At 49.3% G+C, this 19,137-nt stretch overlaps 2 protein-coding genes across 6 annotated transcripts in view; one reads left to right on the top strand and one right to left on the bottom strand.

Annotated features, from left to right (window-relative positions):
- The window catches only part of CCNDBP1 (cyclin D1 binding protein 1), a 46,010-nt gene that overhangs the window by 9,750 nt on the left and 17,123 nt on the right, over positions 1-19,137 (top strand). For 4 of the 5 annotated variants that reach the window (XM_073326843.2, XM_073326845.2, XM_073326844.2 and 1 more), the window contains exon 11: positions 100-2,335. The exons of the other annotated variant lie outside the window; for it this stretch is intronic. In XM_073326843.2, coding sequence (XP_073182944.1) covers positions 100-208 — 109 coding nt within the window. In that variant the 3' untranslated portion in view covers positions 209-2,335. Of the gene's footprint in view, positions 1-99; positions 2,336-19,137 lie in introns of those variants that run through there. 5 annotated transcript variants of the gene reach the window in all.
- Positions 5,829-18,134, bottom strand: TGM5 (transglutaminase 5). Its single transcript, XM_078848280.1, is given in 17 exon segments — positions 5,829-6,069; positions 6,290-6,423; positions 10,245-10,349; positions 10,476-10,603; positions 10,606-10,781; positions 10,900-10,918; positions 11,221-11,386; positions 11,559-11,632; positions 11,721-11,824; positions 12,559-12,586; positions 12,589-12,666; positions 12,669-12,695; positions 13,710-13,807; positions 13,809-13,894; positions 14,162-14,290; positions 15,372-15,487; positions 17,898-18,134. Coding segments are annotated over 17 exon segments (1,944 nt in total). The 5' UTR covers positions 18,133-18,134.

Below are 19,137 nucleotides of genomic sequence, written 5' to 3'. Positions count from 1 at the left end.
TTTGTGACATGGTCCTGTGGTACTTGGCACTCTGCAGTTTGGAGGTGCCTAGATATACAGTACCTCAAAGTCATTCTAATGCCTCTCCCTTTCCTGCAGGCCAAGCCATGTGTGTCCCCCATCGGAGGAAGGCTGGGTTCAGTTTCTCACTGGTGCAGTAGATCACAACATGAACAAAATTAAGGACTTCACACAGAGTGAACTTTAATGCTTCTGCAGTTGGGGTCTCTAACAGCTGCCTTTCTGGTGCGTCTGGTCATTCCCTGAACACAGGGAGAACGATGGGGTTGACGTTTGAGGGAAGAGCTTTTCCAATCTGGAAGAACTTTGCAAATGCAAAGTGTGACTTGGTGGTCTCCTCTGGCAACTGCCAACACTGCCACCCTTGATTTGTTTCCTGGGACAATGAGAAGCTGCATCTTGTTGTTGTGAATATGCCTTGTCCCCTTTGACTTGGCTCTAGGGCTGCCCTATAGGGCAGAAAGGGCAATAAAATGTCACTATGTTCACATGGTGGCTTTGTTTTCTGGAGGGGGAAGGGTTTTGCTACCTTCATGAGGCTGGACTTGACCCATGAAGGGTACATTTTCTCCTGGCAGCCTGAGAATGTATGGAGTGATGCCCTCACTTCCCTCTGAATTATGGGAAAGGAATAAAGGAATTTGCTCCCTTCCAGTGAGGATGCAGTGGAAACTGTTATCTGCTAGTTCAACAACTCTGTGGGCACCAGAGTGCACTTCTAGGGAGATGCAGGATCTTCCCCTTAAAATGCCAGGCTGATACTCTTTTCTCCTTGATTCTCCTTGATAGCTGAGGCACCCTGATGCCACAGGGATGGGCATAGTATAGTGAGAAATCAGTGCCTAGTTGGGATGGTTTTGCCTGGACTCAGGGGATGTTGGGCTAGGTGGGCATTAGGCTGAGAATGTAATAAGACAACATTTAACATGGCTTAAATGTGACTTTAATTAGAATGAATGTTGCTGTGCAGCTCCACCATCCAGCATAAACTCCCCTCCCTGGAGAGAACCCACCTTGGGACCAGGGCTCAGGATAGTAGCACCTGCTGTATGCTGGGATCTAGCAGCCACAGTGTTGATGCTTCTGTAGCCCTTCAGATTCTGACTGCAGTCAAGATGCATGGTGAGTCGTCTGGGCCCTGTCTGGGTGGGGTGAAGGGATGGTAAGCGCAGCATGCTGCCAGGCTGTACAGAGCCCAATCTGCTACTCAAGAGAAGGCAATGCAATTATTTGCTTTGTTCATAGTTCTCAGGGGCTGGAGATGCATCTGACAGGCACCAAATATGGAGTCAGAAGAAAGGGTCAAAGTTCTGATACTGTAGCATTGGGGAGGTAATGGGGGAAGCGAAGGCAAAGGGAGTGAAAACTCTCAAAGGATGTACCTGTAACCTGTCCCCCACTCCTTGGGATCCCCCATTCATATTTGGGGATTATCTGCAAAGCCAGCAATAGATGTTTAGTAAAAACCTTCTGGAAAAAGAGCAAGAGAAGAATGACTGCACCTCATGCTCTAGGAGGGTCCTATGGTTTTCTGAACTGCCTGGGGCTGTGTGAAGACCTCTTACAAGAGCAAATCAGCCCAATAAAGACATGGACACTTATAAAGAGCTCAGCCATGTTTTGCTTTCTTCCTCTGTATCCCTCTCCTTTGGTTGAACTTGAGATGAAACTGGTTACAGGGGCCCCTGAAGAGCTGGAAAATCTGGCAGCTGGGCCAAGGGAACTGCCACCAGTAAAGCTAAGACCACTGTGTCTCGTACATGTGGGTATGTAGTTAAACTACACCCCAATGAGTGTAGCACTGTGTGAGACCACTTAATACCCAGCCATGTGGGGGAGAGAGCCTCTTGCACTCCAAGGGATGACAGCTTTCTGCAAACGAAGGAAGTAGGCTAGTCTCTTACCCCAGCAGAAAAGCAGGGGGGATTTGCTATACTGCTGGGCATTGCTCTCTCGCACACGCGCACACACATGCCTCTGACCGATGGCTTGAAATGTCCCTGTCAGCATTACTTACAAGCCTTGGCTGAACAAACAGTTAACTCAGTTGACCAAGCAGCTGGAACTTGCTCCCTGTTCCATGCTGAAAAACAGCTCCTTCCTGTTCCTCAGGGAAAACATGCACAGCTTAATGGAGTAAATATCTCCTCCATGTTTTGTTGGTGTGTATCTGTTTCATCTCCATGCCCCCGGTGATGCTTTAGTGTTACCATTATGTGGTTCCTCTTCCACTGCTCTGTCAGCGGGCTGAGGCTTTTCCCAAATGCCATGTGTGGAGTTTGTCTTTCCGTATTAAACATTTGTTGCAATTTTTCTTCCTTGGTTTGTCTCTTTCCTGTGATATTAGTGGAATCCAAGGCATCAATTCTTAGTAAAAAAAACAGATGATGGACTTTCAGCTATAGTGGCTTCTGCCTGGTCTTCCCCACCCTGCTTTGCGAGTAATGCCAGCCTTGTAGCCTGTTCACCCTTGGGGGCTATAAAGAAATAATAAATGCAGCCTGTCTTCAGTGCAGTTGGCTCTAGCTCTGGGTCATGCCTATTGCAGAATAAGTTGCACGGCTCAGGGAGGGTCAGTTTGCCCTTAGCCATACCTCCTGTCTCTATAAATGAGCCCTGTCTGTGACTGCCATCAAACACTCCACCAGGGGCTCAGCCAGGGGGCTAGGAGGCTGATCTGTGCTATGGTTGGCTGATAATGCACCGCACTCTGGGAGCGGTGAAGAGAAGTAAGTGTTCTGGAGGTAAGAAAGAATAAGTGAGAAGCTTCTAGGGGTTGAGGAGGTTAGAACAGGCTATCTGGGAGCCACTGGTGGTTGTCCATCTTCTAAGGTGAGCCTCTTGATCTCTCACTTCTGCCAATCTGCACCGCCTGCTTGTGAGCGCCTATTGTATCCCTTGTGCTCTAGACTGGAGTGCAGGGTTTATGATGTGCTTTAGGGATCTCTGAAGTCCTGTGCCATTGATTCTAAGGCCAGAAAGAACCATTTTGGTTGTCCGGTCCAACAAGTGAGCTGGGACAGTTTGGGAGCGGCGGGGGAGGAGGGGCTGTACATGGCAATGCAGCCTAGCCTGCTATCTCCCAACCCACACCCAATGGTCTATTAGTTTAGTTCCATAGTGGAAAAGATCATCTCTGAGCCACTCAGCCCAACAAAACTTGTCCTGCTTGTGGCTATAGAGGTCACTGTGTTCTCACTGCTGCAGTAACAAAGTGACTGACCCCTCCTTTTACTTCAGTAGTGAGCTGGGCTTTGCAAATGCTGATCTCCTCCTGTCCAAAGTACGTACTGGGGGAGGCTTTGTCCTTCAGCATGCTGTCAGCCTCAGCAGATGACCTTCTCCCAGTGTCCTCTTGGACTGTGCATCAGGCACCCAGGCTGGAAACAAATGGCGATGAGTTCAGTCTAGTCTCAGCCTGGGTAATTCTGCTGGGATTGTAGTGACTACCCGTGCCCCATCTTTTTAATAGCTACATAGTCCCAGCTAGGCTTTGAATTTGCACCCCAGTACTAGGGATAGTGTCCCCATGTGGCCCCCACTAACAGTAAATCAAGTTGGCGACACTTGGTTATTCGGTCAACTCTTCACACATTTGGAAACTAAACATACTTCTCTCCAAGTGAAAAGTAGGGTCTGGAAGTGGTTTTCTGGAGCTGGAGTGTCTGTGCCTGTCGGGTCAGACTGCATTGTGGTTGCATGTGGTACAGACCTTACCTTGGTTATCTTTGAGAAAGAAATGAAGCTTCTCCTTCCAGAGCTGGGTAATGGCCATCCCTCTGTACTGCAGGGACAGGGACCTCAGCAGCAGATGCACAGCCTTCTTACCACCGGTCCTGTTAGACACTTCCACAGGCAGGTGGACATCCTATCCCAGCAGCAGGGAACTCTGACATTGGATGCAGGCAAAGAGCAGAGGAGCTGGTTCTTCAAGGGCAGGAGGAACAGTACAAGGAGCAGTCTTGCTGGTGCTGGCAGTCCCAAGTTCTCTTATCTTTCTGAAGGCGCTCTCAAGCATCTCTTTCCTGAGAACCTGCTACACAAGATGAACACAGTCTCTTACTGTCCTCCTTTTCTCTTTAATAGCGTAATCAGGCAGATGGAGCAGGACCACAGTGGAATGATTCCAGCAGAGCTTGACTGTTGTCTCTCAGTTCTCTCATGTTATTAGAAAGCAGCCTTTGAAGGCACCAATTCAACAATCCTATGTGATGAAGTGGACAGGAAGGGGAGGAAAGATGTGAGGGCATCTCAGTTATAGTACCAGGATGCAGGTCTCTGAAGTGACTGGATATTGTAACTCTTTCAGTTGCTCCTATTAACAGAGCCTTCAAGGGCCTGTCTCACTGTGCCCTAGTCTATGTCTCAGAACTAAACTCTTATTGTGTCCACCAGGCACCTCTGTCACCCATGCTGGTCTCAGTTCACTTCCTCGTTCCATGCAGCAAAAGCAAGGAGTGGAGAGGACAGAAATAAAGCCCAGGGAAGAGAACAGAGATGGGGAGAGGAGCTAGAACATAGGGTGGGGGACACAAACCCCGAGCAGCCTGTACAGATCAGAGTCAGAGTGCGGGAGGGTGTGCGGGGAGGGTATCCTGGCTTTTGTTAGTAAATGGTCACCTTATTCCAACAGTATTCTACTCCTGCCCTGCAAGCCTGGGATAAGGGAGAGCATCATCCCTGGGAGCCCATCCACATCTGGAGAGAAGGAGCGTGCAGAGAGAGAATGAGTGAGAGGAGTGTGACTGGGAGGCAGAGACTTAGTGAGGAGGTAGGGAGAGTGCAGAGAGAGAGTATGTGAGCGTAGTTGATTTAATTTAGGGGGAAAGGGGACATGAACGGGGTGAGGAGGCTATTCTTGGAGGACCTGAGCTAAGTCCCCACAACTTGATTAATTACATCTCCACATTTTATTGGTGACCCCAGCATATTTAAAGGCTGGTGTGGGGGAAAGCAACAAGTGAGAATCAAGGGACTTTTGGTGCTGTGATGTTGCCATCAAATGATGGTTTAAGTTTTAATAATAAGACTCTGGCACTTTCCATCTGAGGACCCCACAAGTGCTTTACAGCTCTTAGCCAATTGTAGGACAATGGTGGTTGGGAAAGTCAGTGGCTGGTTCAACCTGACAAAACTTCTCCTGTAAGTTACTAGTGCCACAAAGAGTAAGTCAGTTCCTTGGGCAGGAAGTTGATCCTGGATCCAGAGCTGTTCAGTGTGCCCCTTTCTGTCCTTGTACTTCCCATTTGCTCCAGGTTCTCCATAACCACGGAGTCTGAATAAGAACAGACCCCAGCTTCAAGAGCACTCAAATGTTGCATCAAGATTTAGTTACCCACAGGGCCGTGCCGTGCCAGGCTTGCCGTGCCGTAGCTCCTACTGCCTAGCACCCTTAGCCAGAACTTGGAGGAAGCAGGCTCCTCTGATAGGAGTCTATTTGTGTTATAACCAAGCCGGCAATGGAGACTGATAGGATTGCAGTATTTTGTTGTTAATTCAAAAGAATGGACTGTAGCAGCAGGTTCTGCTGTCCCAGCTCATCTGGCCTTAAACAGCCACTGCGGTACAGGGCCGGGCACCCACAGGAGCTTAGGAGCTGCTGCACCAATGTACTACCTAGCAGGAGCCTTGCATGGATATGGACTTAACCTTAGCGCTTTCCTTGTGCTCCAGTAGCTACTGTGGTGAAAAGTCATTCTCCTGATTCGGATACTTCCTGCTGTTGCATTACTGTGTGGGGAGTTTGCGCTCCTTCTCTGTGAATTTCATTTCAGGCTGCACAGCTATGATCATGGAGTTGTTAAAATCTACTGGTGGGTGCCACCTTGAGAGCCTTGTACCCTTTGATATCCCTGAACTTTGTTGCTCTTGAAGTTTACTTGGAGCTGCCTTTGGCTGCTCTTGAAGGGGATGATTTGGAAAGTGATACTGGTCCTTTCTTGGGGTCTGAGGGCTCCCATGCTAAATAGCGGAAATAATGGTGACTTCACGTAAAATACCTGCTCTTCCCAGCCCTGTCCTCCGCTCCCCTTGCTGGCTGCTATTCTTGCCTCCTACTCTGCTGTTTCCCCAGCTTTCCTGGAAGCCAGTGTTCCCACCAGATTTGACCCTCTCTCCACTGATAACTCAGCAGCTCTATTTCCTCCCCTCATTGGGGACTGAATTCCCAATGATAAGAGCTAGGCACACGTGGTGGGGGAATAGACCCCAGAGATCCTATGACCCATCTCTCTGAGCAGCCACGCAGAAGAAAATACCGATTACTTACTCAGTGCTGAGCTGTTCTTTGAGCAGGCCCCCGCCTTCCACAGTAAGGACACAGTCTGCCACCGGCTCATAGAGGGGATTGGCAATTACCACTTGGAGAGCAAATGGTTGCTTCTCCACAACCGGCGTCAAGACCTGAAGAGAGAGGCCAGAATGCACTTCATATGGCTGTAAAAGAGAAGGGCAGGTGCTTAGGGGATTATTGCCTTAAATGTGATTTGGTGCCATGGTCCTTCATCCAGCCGAGCAACAACATACAGAGTGCAGAGCAAGCTTCTCCCATACCACCCTCTGCCTGCATGACCATCCCATGGCTGGAGGGGCTCTCCTGACATGGACCGAATGGCTAGGCAGCAGTTCTGCGGAAAAGGACCTAGGGGTGACAGTGGACGAGAAGCTGGATATGAGTCAGCAGTGTGCCCTTGTTGCCAAGAAGGCCAATGGCATTTTGGGATGTATAAGTAGGGGCATAGCGAGCAGATCGAGGGACGTGATCGTTCCCCTCTATTCGACATTGGTGAGGCCTCATCTGGAGTACTGTGTCCAGTTTTGGGCCCCACACTTCAAGAAGGATGTGGATAAATTGGAGAGAGTCCAGCGAAGGGCAACAAAAATGATTAGGGGACTGGAACACATGAGTTATGAGGAGATGCTGAGGGAGCTGGGATTGTTTAGCCTGCAGAAGAGAAGAATGAGGGGGGATTTGATAGCTGCTTTCAACTACCTGAAAGGGGGTTCCAAAGAGGATGGCTCTAGACTGTTCTCAATGGTAACAGATGACAGAACGAGGAGTAATGGTCTCAAGTTGCAGTGGGGGAGGTTTAGATTGGATATTAGGAAAAACTTTTTCACTAAGAGGGTGGTGAAACACTGGAATGCGTTACCTAGGGAGGTGGTAGAATCTCCTTCCTTAGAGGTTTTTAAGGTCAGGCTTGACAAAGCCCTGGCTGGGATGATTTAACTGGGAATTGGTCCTCCTTCGAGCAGGGGGTTGGACTAGATGACCTTCTGGGGTCCCTTCCAACCATGATATTCTATGATTCTATGACAGGGAACAGAAGGGAGTTCAGTCTCTTTCCCTTTCAGCCCTGGCCTCCCTGCTGAGATCACCAATTGGTATAAAATGCCATGTGGACACCTGTCCCACTAGGAACTGGACAGCGCACCAGCTCTAATACAGGCCTCTGAAGTCATCAGAGGGGAATGAATGCTGACCTGGCCCATTCCTGGCTCAAGAGTTGAGAAGTCATTTCCAAGCCACATATTCCATCTAGGGCAGGGGTTCCCAACTTGGTTCACGGCTTGTTCAGGGTAAGCCTTGTAACCATAGGGCCATGTAACCATCTTATAAGGGGTGTAAGTGCTGGGAGGGGCCAGGCTGAGCAATGCTACAGTGATGGGGTATATCTGTCCCCTTATAGTCGCTGTGAGCAACTGCAGAAATTTCCCTTCTCTCTCGGGATCTGGCTTTTCCTGCTCCAAATGAGTGGCTCATACAAAGTGAGGTCAGTTTCACACTCTTCAGCTGCAATTGATGTCTGTTAGGGCTTGTCTCACAGAGTGCTAGTGTGCAGCAAGCCAGGGGATGCTGTATGGATCCTGCAGCTGCACACTGAAATCCAGGTCTCCGACATCCCAGGTCCGTGCTCTAACTCCTAGGCTATTTGGCATAAGGGGGCGGGGGCAGGCACCACCAGTACCTCTCTTTTTTGGTTTGTTTTTTGCAGGAAGGGCTGACCTGGCTTAGGTGACTAACTCCAGGAGAGGGTGCTTAGCTGTGAATCCTGAGTGGAGACATCTGTCTAACTCCCTTTGGGGGGCAGGGCAACTAACTCAAGGCTGTAGATTCTATGAGGCAGAAGTCTGTGGCAGAGCAGGGAACTGAAGTTGGGTCTTTAAGTCTCAGGCTAGTGTCCTAATTCCTAGACCATTCTTCCTCTTGCTTTCTGAGGTACTTTCCTGGGTGCATCTAAAAATGTGTCAGATCTTCATCCTCACCATATGCTCTGTATAGATCTCTGCTCTGATGTGACCCAGCTTGAGGTGGGGACAGATGCTGTGCTCCAGTGCCAGCCTGCCCCCACTATTGCAGCATTTGTTAGCTGGGACTAAGGCAGAGGAGTCGGAAATGCAGCTTCTTTTAACATTCATGGCTGCCTCAGCCCTGTTCCTATAATCTAAGCAGCTGCCTCCAGCTTATCATTCTCTATTCCGCCTAGAACCATTAAAAACTTCTTCCCATGCTGCACAGGGCTGTGGCCAGCTTCAGGGGAGCATGAGCTGAAGCTTAACTACCCCCTTCTGTGTCTCAGCTGTTGGAGGGTATGCAAATCCTGTCCAAAGAAACCAAGAGAGTCTTTCAGTGGACATTAAGGGTATGTCTACACAACAAGTGAGCAGTGAGTCTCAAGGTATGTCTACACAGCAAAGAAAAACCCGCGGCTGGTCCATGCCCGCTGGCTTGGGGTAGCAGGGCTCGGGCTACAGAGCTGTTTCATTGCTATGTAGGCTTCTGGGCTTGGGCTGGAGCCTGAGCTCTGGGACCCTCCCACTCCACAGGGCCCTAGAGCCTGGCTCTAGCCTGAGCCCAGAAGTCTACAGAGCAATGGAACAGCCCTGCAGCCCTAGCCTGAGTCAGCTAGCATGGGCCAACTGTGGGTGTGCAGTTGCTGTGTGGACATACCCTCAGAGGCCAAGTGTGCAGACTTGGGCTTGTAGGGCTCATACTGTGACACTAAAAATAACTGTGTAAACATTCCAGTTCATGTTCTGAAAACCACCTCTCTCCCTGGGTTTCAGAGCCTGAGCTGGAATGTCACGTGGCTATTTTTAGTACTATGGCATGAGCCCAAATCTGCAGAGCTGGGCTGTGAGACTTGCAGCTACAGGGTTTTTTTGTTCTGTATACATACCCCATACCATTTCACCAATGGAAAAATTAATGAAGTTACAAATGAAAATAATGTATTAAAAATTCTCTATATGCTGTGCTATTTGCTATTCACATGCTGGCCACTGGAGGTCCACATTTACTAAAGGCAGATGAGCCAATAGGGCTAGTGGCTTGTCAGTTGGTATGTCTACACTGCAGTTAAACACCGTAGCCATGCTGACTGGTTTGGGCCTGCGAGGCTTGGGCTAAGGGGCTGTTTAATTGCAGTGTAGGTGTTAGGGCTCAGGCTGGAACCTGAGCTTTAGGACCCTGTGTTGGGGGAGAGTCCCAGAGGTCAGGTCCAGCCTGAACCTAACAGTCTACGCTGTAATTAAATAGCACATTAGCCCAAACCTGAGTCAGCTGGCACAGGCCAGCCCGAGGGGTTTATTTGCAGTGTAAACGTAACCAGTGTTGTCCTGTCTCTAGAGCACTGATGGCTGGCTGTGCTGAGCTTGCAGTGCCCTTCATCTTGCTGATGTCAGCAGCTGCTCACCCATTTCTGTACAGTGGGCACAACCAGGTGGGCTTGTGATTGGATCAGCAGCAATAGCAGCAGATGGATAGGAATAGTCAGATGAGGTATTTCAGACTCTTTTGAGTCAGAGAGAGATGTCATCCATGGGTGGGTGCCAGGAACTTCCCAACTCTAACCCCAGTTACCCACGGACTGCCAACTGTCTGGGGACAAGTCCCAGTTCCTAAATGATAAAATGTGGATATTGCTGCTCCCCTCTCTTCTGGAGGCAGTGAACATGTACAGTGGGCGTGCTAGTAATGATAGACTCTCCGTCAGGCTAGATGGATGGAAGCTCAGCATAATCCACAGTGGGCAGCAGACAGTCTTCCCTGTCTTCTGGAAGAGCAGCATTTGGTGGGGGTTCTCCATTCCCTGCAAGAGCTCCAGAGACAGAGCTTCCTTTCTAAAGGAGAAGTTCTCCCTGCTTTCCTTTCCCTCTCAACCCTGCGTGGCCCTGGCTTTCAGCCCCTAGGGGAAACAATTAACTACACAAGACTGCCATACATTAATGAGGATAGCAGGGTAAGCCAGGGTGGTGATCTTTTTCATGAGCAGCTTCTCCCAGGTGGTGTTCTCCTCCCCCCATGGCAGTGACCTGAACCAGCTTGTCTAGGGCAGATGGTTCCTGTAGTAGGGGTATGAGATCGTCCATGGAATGATCTTCTCTACAAACAGAACAGATATTCACAGAGCTGTAGGCCAGGCACTCTGGGCTCCACTGATGCTCCCCAGTGCCTGGTGGGCTGACTTCCTGAGCCCATGCAGTGTCCCGATGGGCCCTGCACCAAGATTGGAGCAGCAATGAAAATTACCTTCTTTGGGATGGAAAGTGATGTACAGTGTGTCCTGCCAGAAGGGAGGTGGGGGGTGCTATTGTGCAGCATGGACTGGGTACTCACACTCAGCTTTACATTCTTGTACTCAAAAGTCAGGTTACAAGCTAGCAGGATCAACTTGATGTCCTGACCAATTTCAGGGGACTCAGCGAGTTTAAATTTCAGATAGGTTTGTGCCACTTTCCGTGGCTCCTGGTTATGGTTCCTGGGGTGGGTGGAGCCGGTGAGAATCTCAGGGCTCCTGGCAGGAGCCTGTTGGGCCCTGCTGTGCTAGGACTTCTCATTGGTTTGTGCTGTGCCTGGGCACAGGCCTTCACATACACCCGCCTTTCCTCCTAGGAGCTGGTTTGAAGAGAGAAACAGCGCTGGTACTTTGCTCTTCATAAACTCAGCAGAGCTGGTCTGGAAAAATGTCCAACCATCCGTAACAAAGGAAAAGAGGCTGAGGCCCAGTCTAGGTTGAACAATCTCTAAGGCCTCAGATCTCCTTTCCCTACAGCTGACACTTTCTGCCAGCTAAGTGAGATATAGATGCCTTCCCAGCTCAGTTTGCAAATCGGTTTGTTGTATTATACCACTGTGCAAGCCTGTCCTTGTACTGTGGCTAATGCTGGAAGAGCAGCCTGGGCTGGGTGTTTCTGTACCTTCCTTGTACTTATAGCTATTGGTGATAGCCTCGCACTCGTCGCTCCCAGTGCTCTTGGTACTGATGTGGTTCCCAATAGAGTGCGTGTCCCCGTGAAGTATTTCCTTCCTTGCTCCATAGGCAAGCCAGGCAATGCAGTCGGCTTTCACCATGGAGAACATACAGTGTGGGAGGGATAGCTCAGTGGTTTGAGCATTGGCCTGCTAAACCCAGGGTTGAGAGTTCAATCCTTGAGGGGGCCATTTAGGGATCTGGGGCAAAAATTGAGGATTGGTCCTGCTTTGAGCAGGGGGGTTGGACTAGATGACCTCCTGAGGTCCCTTCCAATCCTGATATTCTATGATCGTAACAGAGGTTCAGGTCCCCTTCTCTGATGGCTATGACAGAGGCAGGACCACAGCAGTACACCCCTACAGAGAGGAAGCAAAGTGAGCCAGGCTCTTGCAGAGCTGAAGCGCCTGTGCATAAGGACCAGACAGAGAGGAGACCAGCCTTTACCATTGCTAGTTTCCTGAGGAGTTGCATCCAGTACCTGCCACCCTGAGTATCCTGGGGGCAGGTTCCTTTGTGCCATCCAGCACTCATTCCAGACATGGAAGTTCCTACAGGAGGAAATAGAGACAAGGATTTGCTTTGCAGATAATTTTTATGTGATTGCTGTATGAGGCCCTTGGGAGCTGGAGGAACTGCCCCTCTAGGGTGTGGCACATGTGAGTCACTGCGCCAGGGTGAGGCCCTGGGGAGCCGTTGTGCTGCATGTGGGAGCCGAAAGCGGCCATGTTACCAAGCTGCATGTGGGAGCCAGGAAGGTCCATGCTGCTGTGCATAGGTGCTGGAATGGTTTCCATCATTTACAGGATTTACAGATCGTTGCAATGGCTCTTAGCACTCCCCCTATACAAATTGTTCCAGCGCCCCTGCTGCTGTGTCAACTAGGCAGCTCCTTGTCACCTTGCAACATTCAGGTCAGTTAAATTCAGTTGCAAAGAAGTGCCCAAGCTGAGGGAAGGGAGTGAGGTGGGTGCTGCAATGCCAGTGAAGATGATCCCATACTGTCCCGTCGTCGTCCCCCCCAACTTCTTGCTGTGTGTGTGGGGGGGGGGTGGTGTTTGCTTCTCCCAGGCTTCGATTGCAACAGCATTCGTTGTTGTTGTTCTGAAAGACTTTTCTGCAGCCCTGAAGTGTTCTTCTGAGTTGCAGTTATCCTAGGGGGCCAGAGGGATGGAGCAGAGGAAGAAAGCGGGCCCCTTCCATTCCTGGGCTATCTGGGAGGGTGTAGCCTAGCCTGTCCATCCCAGAGCTGAATACAGGGACCTGCAGCCAGAGCCGATCTCACCACACACTGTCCTTGCTGTCAGAGCCAGGATCCTGCCTGTGGTATCACAGAACTTGTCAATAATCAGGTTGCTGTCTTTCTTGTGGCCTGACTCAAAGTTGGTAAGGTGCGGGTTGGGATCCCCAGGCATCTCATCACTGGGAAAGGGAGAGGAAAGTTACAGCTGCTGGGGTAGTGCTGATCCCCAGGCCCCATAGGACCCCATAGCCTGTGACTGAATAGACATGACCCCATCTCTGTGCTTTACCCGTAATGAGAGAGTCACAACAGCCAGCACTGAGGAGCAGGTGGACCTGAAATCTCCCTTCAGTTTGTGTATGAATCAACTAACTTCTCTGGGAGCTTGCCATCTAGGGTGGTAATGGGTTTCGAGTGCTGCCTCTCCAGTGAACTCTGAGCTGCTTCTCCCAGAGGGAGACTGTCGTGTTGGGGTTAGTGCAGGTGTAACAGCCCTCTGCTGCGTCAGAACTGCTGTGTGCCTTAGTTCCCTTCAGCTCATTGCATTTCCGAGGCCTATTCTCTAGGGTACGTGTGGTTAGCTGGTGACTGTGGCCATGAAAAGCAGCCACAGCTACTAGGACTGAAGCATCTAACCAAGTTATTTTTGAAGTCAGTCTGTATCTCATGGAGCCTGCCTTGTATGTGGCACGCAGAGCCCTCAGTCTGTAAAGCCACGTGCTAGTTTCTTCTCCTGGCTTTTACTGAGAATTTGAAGAGTTGAAAGTAAGGGTTTTTCTCCTCATACAATGTGAGATTCACAGACCTGGAACCCAGTCTATCCCCAGCCTGGGTAGCAGCAGTGCAGGCTTGCTCACAGCCTTTTGCCGTGTGCCTGGATTCCTCCGGGAAGATGCCTGTTCAATCTCCATCATCCATCTAGTCCCTGGCCTCTTTGCTGACATTACCAATTAGAGGACAGTGAAGAACATCAGTCTTTGCCACGGTGGGTTGGATGTGAATGAATGGCTCAGTGGTGAGAAACTCTGTTTTATTCCCAACCTCCCAGACTCTCCTGCTTCCCTTGGATTGTGGCAATGAGCTGTGTTATAAACACATTTTATATAGTTGGATGTTCGTTTCTCATTCTTTCTGAGCTAATCCCCAGAGTTAACATGAATTTTAATTTTATGTACATACCCTTCAGTGTCCACTCGCCCTATCTGTGCACATCACAACTGCAAAGACCCAGCATTGCCCATATTTAACTGGTTGACCTCCTGCAGCATCCCACTGTCTCAGTATGACGACTGCCATTCAACTCAGATGGGCAGATGCAGCTGGAGTAATCTTTGCTCCAGTTCCCTTCTAGAATCCCGCTGTCAACATTGCTGTTGATCTGGAAGGAAGCAGGGATACCAGAACCCGCAGACTGCAGCCTAGAAAGTTCTTTGGCATGCATAGATGGGGCACATCATGGGCATCTTATGGTGAATCACAACATCTCCTGGATGCAGCCACAGCCCATTGTGGGGATGACACAGTTGTCCTGGCAAGGCATGAAGGGGACATGTAGCCGCTACTAGAGTGGCAGAAAAGACTTTTGTGAGTTCTGTGTCTGTACAGTGATGGATAAGGAAGTAAGTATGATTAATCCTTCACTTACCATAGCGCTCACCACCCTACTGATGTATATGGGATTATTTCCTAAGGAATACTCTTTGACTGGGTCACACTGGAAGTTTAAGCTCCTGTCCAGTAGCTTCAGACAGATATCCACAGTATCCTCCTCAAACTGAGAGAGGAAAGAAAGAGACACGTCTTAGCACCATGCCTTTCTGCCTGTGAAACGAGACCTAGTCATTTACACAACAGGAGTTATAGAGACCTGCTTCCCATGTTCTGTATTAAATATGCCTAGCCCTTCATATACACCGAGATGCTTCTTCGCTTCCTTAGCCAGAGAGCAGCAGCTGGAAGAGCTTTGTGTGGCACAAATGTGAAGGGTCATGGTGTAGTTTTTTTCAACTAAAATTTTCCCTTGAGAATTCCATCTGCATGTTTAATCCTATAGCCCTCCAAATGCAGAGTATCTGCAGCACAGCGACCCATAGCCTTCTTGCTGCAGTGCATGAGCACCCCTGCAGCACAGTGACCCATAGCTTCTCACTCTTCTGAGGTCTAGATCCTCAGTTACAGCTGAACTCTGTTTGGGACTAAGCCACCCTTCCATTCCCTCAGTCCTGGGGTTGGGGGGGCTATTTGGGCTCCCAGTTTAACTTCAGGTTTAAAAAAGCCTGCTTTAAATGATGCCTCACAGAGATGGCTCTGCTAGACAAAGACTGCCCCCTGCTCCAGCCACACCCCATTGCACTCTCTGCATACAGTGCAGCTAAAAGAGGGGCCAGGGATCTGGCTCTGTCAGCATATGCTCTGAGAAGGTCCTGTTTTTCCCCAAAGATAGCAGTGGAGTCCATGCTTGGGCCAGGTGAAATGTCCAATCTTTGAGTGACAAAAGGGGCTGCATTAGCGTCTTCTGGAAGACCAAGTGCCACACCTAATTTGTGTAAAGTGGAGCTTATTGCAGCAGGCTGCTCAGATCAAGAGGGAATATTGTACGCTGGAACTTCTGTGCACCTAATCTCCACATTACAGACAAGGGCAGTTATAGGCCACATATTACTCCAGGAGCCAGAGCTGGCCACCCCCGGGCCTCTGCATGTGTGCTCACAAGTGGCAGAGCCGAATGATCCCAAAGTGAGGAGCTGGAGCAGCAAGCCTCATTTAGCAAGGGGAGCTGGCGACAAGTTTTGTCCTTGTAACAGATAAGAACATGGGTTCCATCCCAAAGAGGCTGCTGGGAAGGCCCAGTTTACCTGTCCATAGTTCCAAGGATAGGGATGGATCCAGTTCTTGTTTCCCTGGTAGATTAAGCCATAGTCATTCATTACATATTCCTGCCTTCCAGGAATTGCTAAATACATATCACCAGCTGAAAAATTGGAACACGAAACGCTGTTATCAAGGCTGATCCTTCACTCTGGCACTTCGAGTGCATAAGATGGGGGCCCGCAGGGATTTTAAAAATTAATACTGGCCACTCCAGGCTGGTATTAAACTCCCAAGGTCACAGCTTCTCTCTGACCTTGGATGGGTTGATGCTGCCACCATGCACTTGGGAATTCCTTCCTGTGGGGTACCCTCAAGCCCTTTCACCCCCCCTCCAGGGAAGAGCTGAGAAAGAAAACAAAGGAAATTAGCTGTTGCCTCCAGCTAATTAAACAACACATGCACAAACCTCTTAGGACACCAAAAATCCAATCCTGTTCTTAATAAAGGGTAAATTTTATTAAAAACAAAAAGAAAGAAAATACATCTGGAACTTAGGCTTTTGCTAGATTTAAAAAACCCAGTTACAAAAATTAAGCGTTCAGATAGCTCTCTTGGGGTTCAGCTTAAAGGTTACAAACAAAACAAAAGCATTGGGGTTAGCACAGAGGAGTCCACAAGCCTTACAAAATAAAAAATAAAACCTAATTGCATCTTTCTAGACATTTCTGATCTGCTTATATATTTTGGGTTTCAGATAAGTAGGTTCAAGGTATGAATTGATGGTTTTTCATACTTGACTTAAAGCTTCTTACCGCATAACTGCTCCCTCTTTCCTGGGGAACAACAATACACAGACACAGGGAAGCTTTTTTCCCCAATTTTAAAAAGTTATAGTCCTCCCATTGGCTCTTTTGGTCAGGTGCCCACTCCTTTCTTTTTACCTGTGGGCTTGTTAACCCTTTACAGGTAAAGCAATTAGAGAACAGCTCCTAACAGGGGTTTTATAGCTAACTGGCTGGCTGGGTGTCCATAAAAGGGAGCTACCCACCCCCCTTCATTTAACATAGCTGTGAAAATACAGAAACTGCCTCCTTTCTGGCTTTTCTCTTTCTGCCAATGCTGCTTCCATAGATCATGAGTTCTTTAGTATCAAAGCTCTTCAGAACTCACCCTGACAGTAGCATTAATGGGGAGCTAGGAATGGTAAGCTTTCCATTCCCATGCTGGAGTCACTGCACTATTAAAATGTGTCCTTACCACATTAAGGAGCAGGTCCAATGGATGTGCATCCCAGGGCACTGAACTGTCTACTCCTCTCACACTGAGAGGCTCATGGGAAGAAGCAATTGGGATAGCTCTAAAGGCCCTGAGAGGCTGTTTGTGTCGCACTAGCACAGTGTTCCTTCCCCAGGAGAATACAGACACATTCAAAGGGAAAAACATTCACTACTAGGTTTTAAACTCTCTCAGGTGACGTGTTTATTAGCTGTGTCTCTGCCTGTGTCAGAGGGGTCAGAGCCTCCCTCAGACTGGGATTAATTGCTTGTTGTGGTTTGAGTGTGGTAGCATTGACCGCGTGCTTGGCACTGTACAAACACAGAACACTGTTCTCTGGGGTTAGCATCCGGAAGAGATGTGGGCTCTTGGGACTGGATGGGCTGTACAGGGGATCAGGAAACCCTGTGGGAAGGTCCATGCTGGCTGAAGTCACTGAGAAGTACCTCGGTGGAGAGACATCCCTTTTGTTTGTCCTGGGCTCAGCACAGACAAGTTAGAACCACCCAATGGCAAGCCACATACCTGGGCACCAAGCATTAAAGAGCAGGATGAACTCCCCCAACTGGTAGGAGGGGATGTGACCTGTACCAGAGTCAATGTGAATCTTCAGAAGAAACTGCCCGATGACTGCACTGGCTGGAGCAGACAAGGAGACTTCCATGGAGCTGGGACTGTTTGATGCACAGGCTGCCCTCCAGCTACTCCTGAGGCCTGACCTGGCCAAAGAGAATATAGCTTGTGTTCTGGATGACCTGTCAGGTCAGGGCCCTTTGGCAGATAGACGGAAGGTTAAACATATCCTAATAAGACAGAATGCTTGTGTTGGATTCAGAACCCCCTTGCACCTACTGAAATTACATGGGGGAGGGGGCAGGCAGACCCAGTGTTTGTCAGGAATCTGGCCTGAAGCAGAGCAAACCTCTAGGCAACCTAATGAGTGCAGCTGGCCTATAGTAGGCTGCATGAGTGGTTACACTGCCTGATTGGTTGGAAATGTCAGCAGATGGGCTCTTAAGCCCAGCAGCTGCTCACGCTGTATTTATCCTCAGCTGAGCTGTGACTACTCCTGAGCCTGCTTGTTCCTAGCCCTCCTCCTGCCTTGAACTCAGCTATGCTCCTGGCCTCAGCCTTAGTTCCAGTTCCTGACGTCAGCATCTAGCTGCTGGGCTGGGCTCTCTATGTCCCTCTCAGTCACTTACGGGAGGGCAGGCAGGGTTCTTTAGCAGGGGTTATTTCTTATGCTAGGAGGGTTCCCCTTCCTTGATCTCTGCAGGGGCTGTCCTAGCTCTTACCAGTCTCTGTGATGAGGAGGATGGTGTCTGCTCCCGGCTGGTATCCTCAGGCTTGGAAGTGCAGAGTGATGGTGAATGGCTGCCCTCCCGTCACCACCAAGCGCTTAGTGGTGTTCTCTGCTGTCCAGGGTTGCAGGTTGTTTCTGTAGCATTGGAAGTCTGTGAATGCAACTTCTAGCCCTAGGACTAAGTGGGGTTTCTTCAGTCCCATTGAACCAGCCTCATTCCATTCCATAATCCTACAATTGCTTTCCAGAATCTAATATCCTTGCCCTGATGTCTTTTGTGAATAATTAAGGAATCATTTTATTATTCAGCCCCATAGGAGTTCATAGTGTTTTAAGAACCATAGGAGAACAAGAGATTCCTGATTAGAACAATGTCTTTGCGTGTAAAGAGGGGGTGGGGACACTCAAATGTGGAGAACTGGTGTTTACCTGTACCACTAGGCACTTGTATACCATTGGGATAAGGCCAAGATAGGCCATACAGCCACTGTGCCAAGGTGATCTCTCCTCTGTATGGCCCCCATAGGTATCTTATGATGTCCTTGCCAGTTATCACCCATCTGTGGCCTTGCCTGCCTAGGAAAGATCACTGAGGGAGTCCAACATGAACAGCATCTGACATCCTCCAGTTTGCTCATGTTCCAGGCCAGACCATGCATGCTAGATAGACACTGTTGGTCTCCATAGCTGACAGTCTCCTCGTGGCAATAGACAGAGAGGGGATGTCTTGACTAATTCTGTGAGATTTTTCAGCAGCCTTTGATACCATTGATCATCGTGTGATATTGACACATCTATAGGCCCTGGGTGGAGTTGAAGGAGTCACCTTAGAGGTGATCTTGTTTCTTTTGGAGTGATCCCAGTGGGTGACCGCTCTTCCTTGCTGAGGCTTTCCAGCTGTCAGCTCCCACAGGCTTGCTTCAGTCTGGGTTTTCCCCCTTCCTTTTCACCATCTACATGAAAATGCTGGTGGGGGGCGGGGGAAGGGAACGGGGACTGTGAAGCGATACAGAGTGATGTAATCAGTATGGTGTGGCTATTCAGTTCTGTCTCTAAATCAGACTCCAGTTGGACTTACTTCCTTACTTGCCTACTGTGTTGCAGAGATAGTTACCTGGACAAAAGTCAGGCAGTTTAAGCTCAAGGTGGAGAGGATGGAGGCTGACTGGCAAAATAATTTTGAGGCTCTGGCAAAGTTCATAACCACCCTCTCACTCAGAGATGTCTGTCAC

Source organism: Lepidochelys kempii, chromosome 13 (genome assembly GCF_965140285.1).
Source record: "Lepidochelys kempii isolate rLepKem1 chromosome 13, rLepKem1.hap1, whole genome shotgun sequence".
Lineage (NCBI taxonomy): Eukaryota > Metazoa > Chordata > Testudines > Cheloniidae > Lepidochelys > Lepidochelys kempii.
This window is presented reverse-complemented; position numbering and strand designations above follow the sequence as displayed.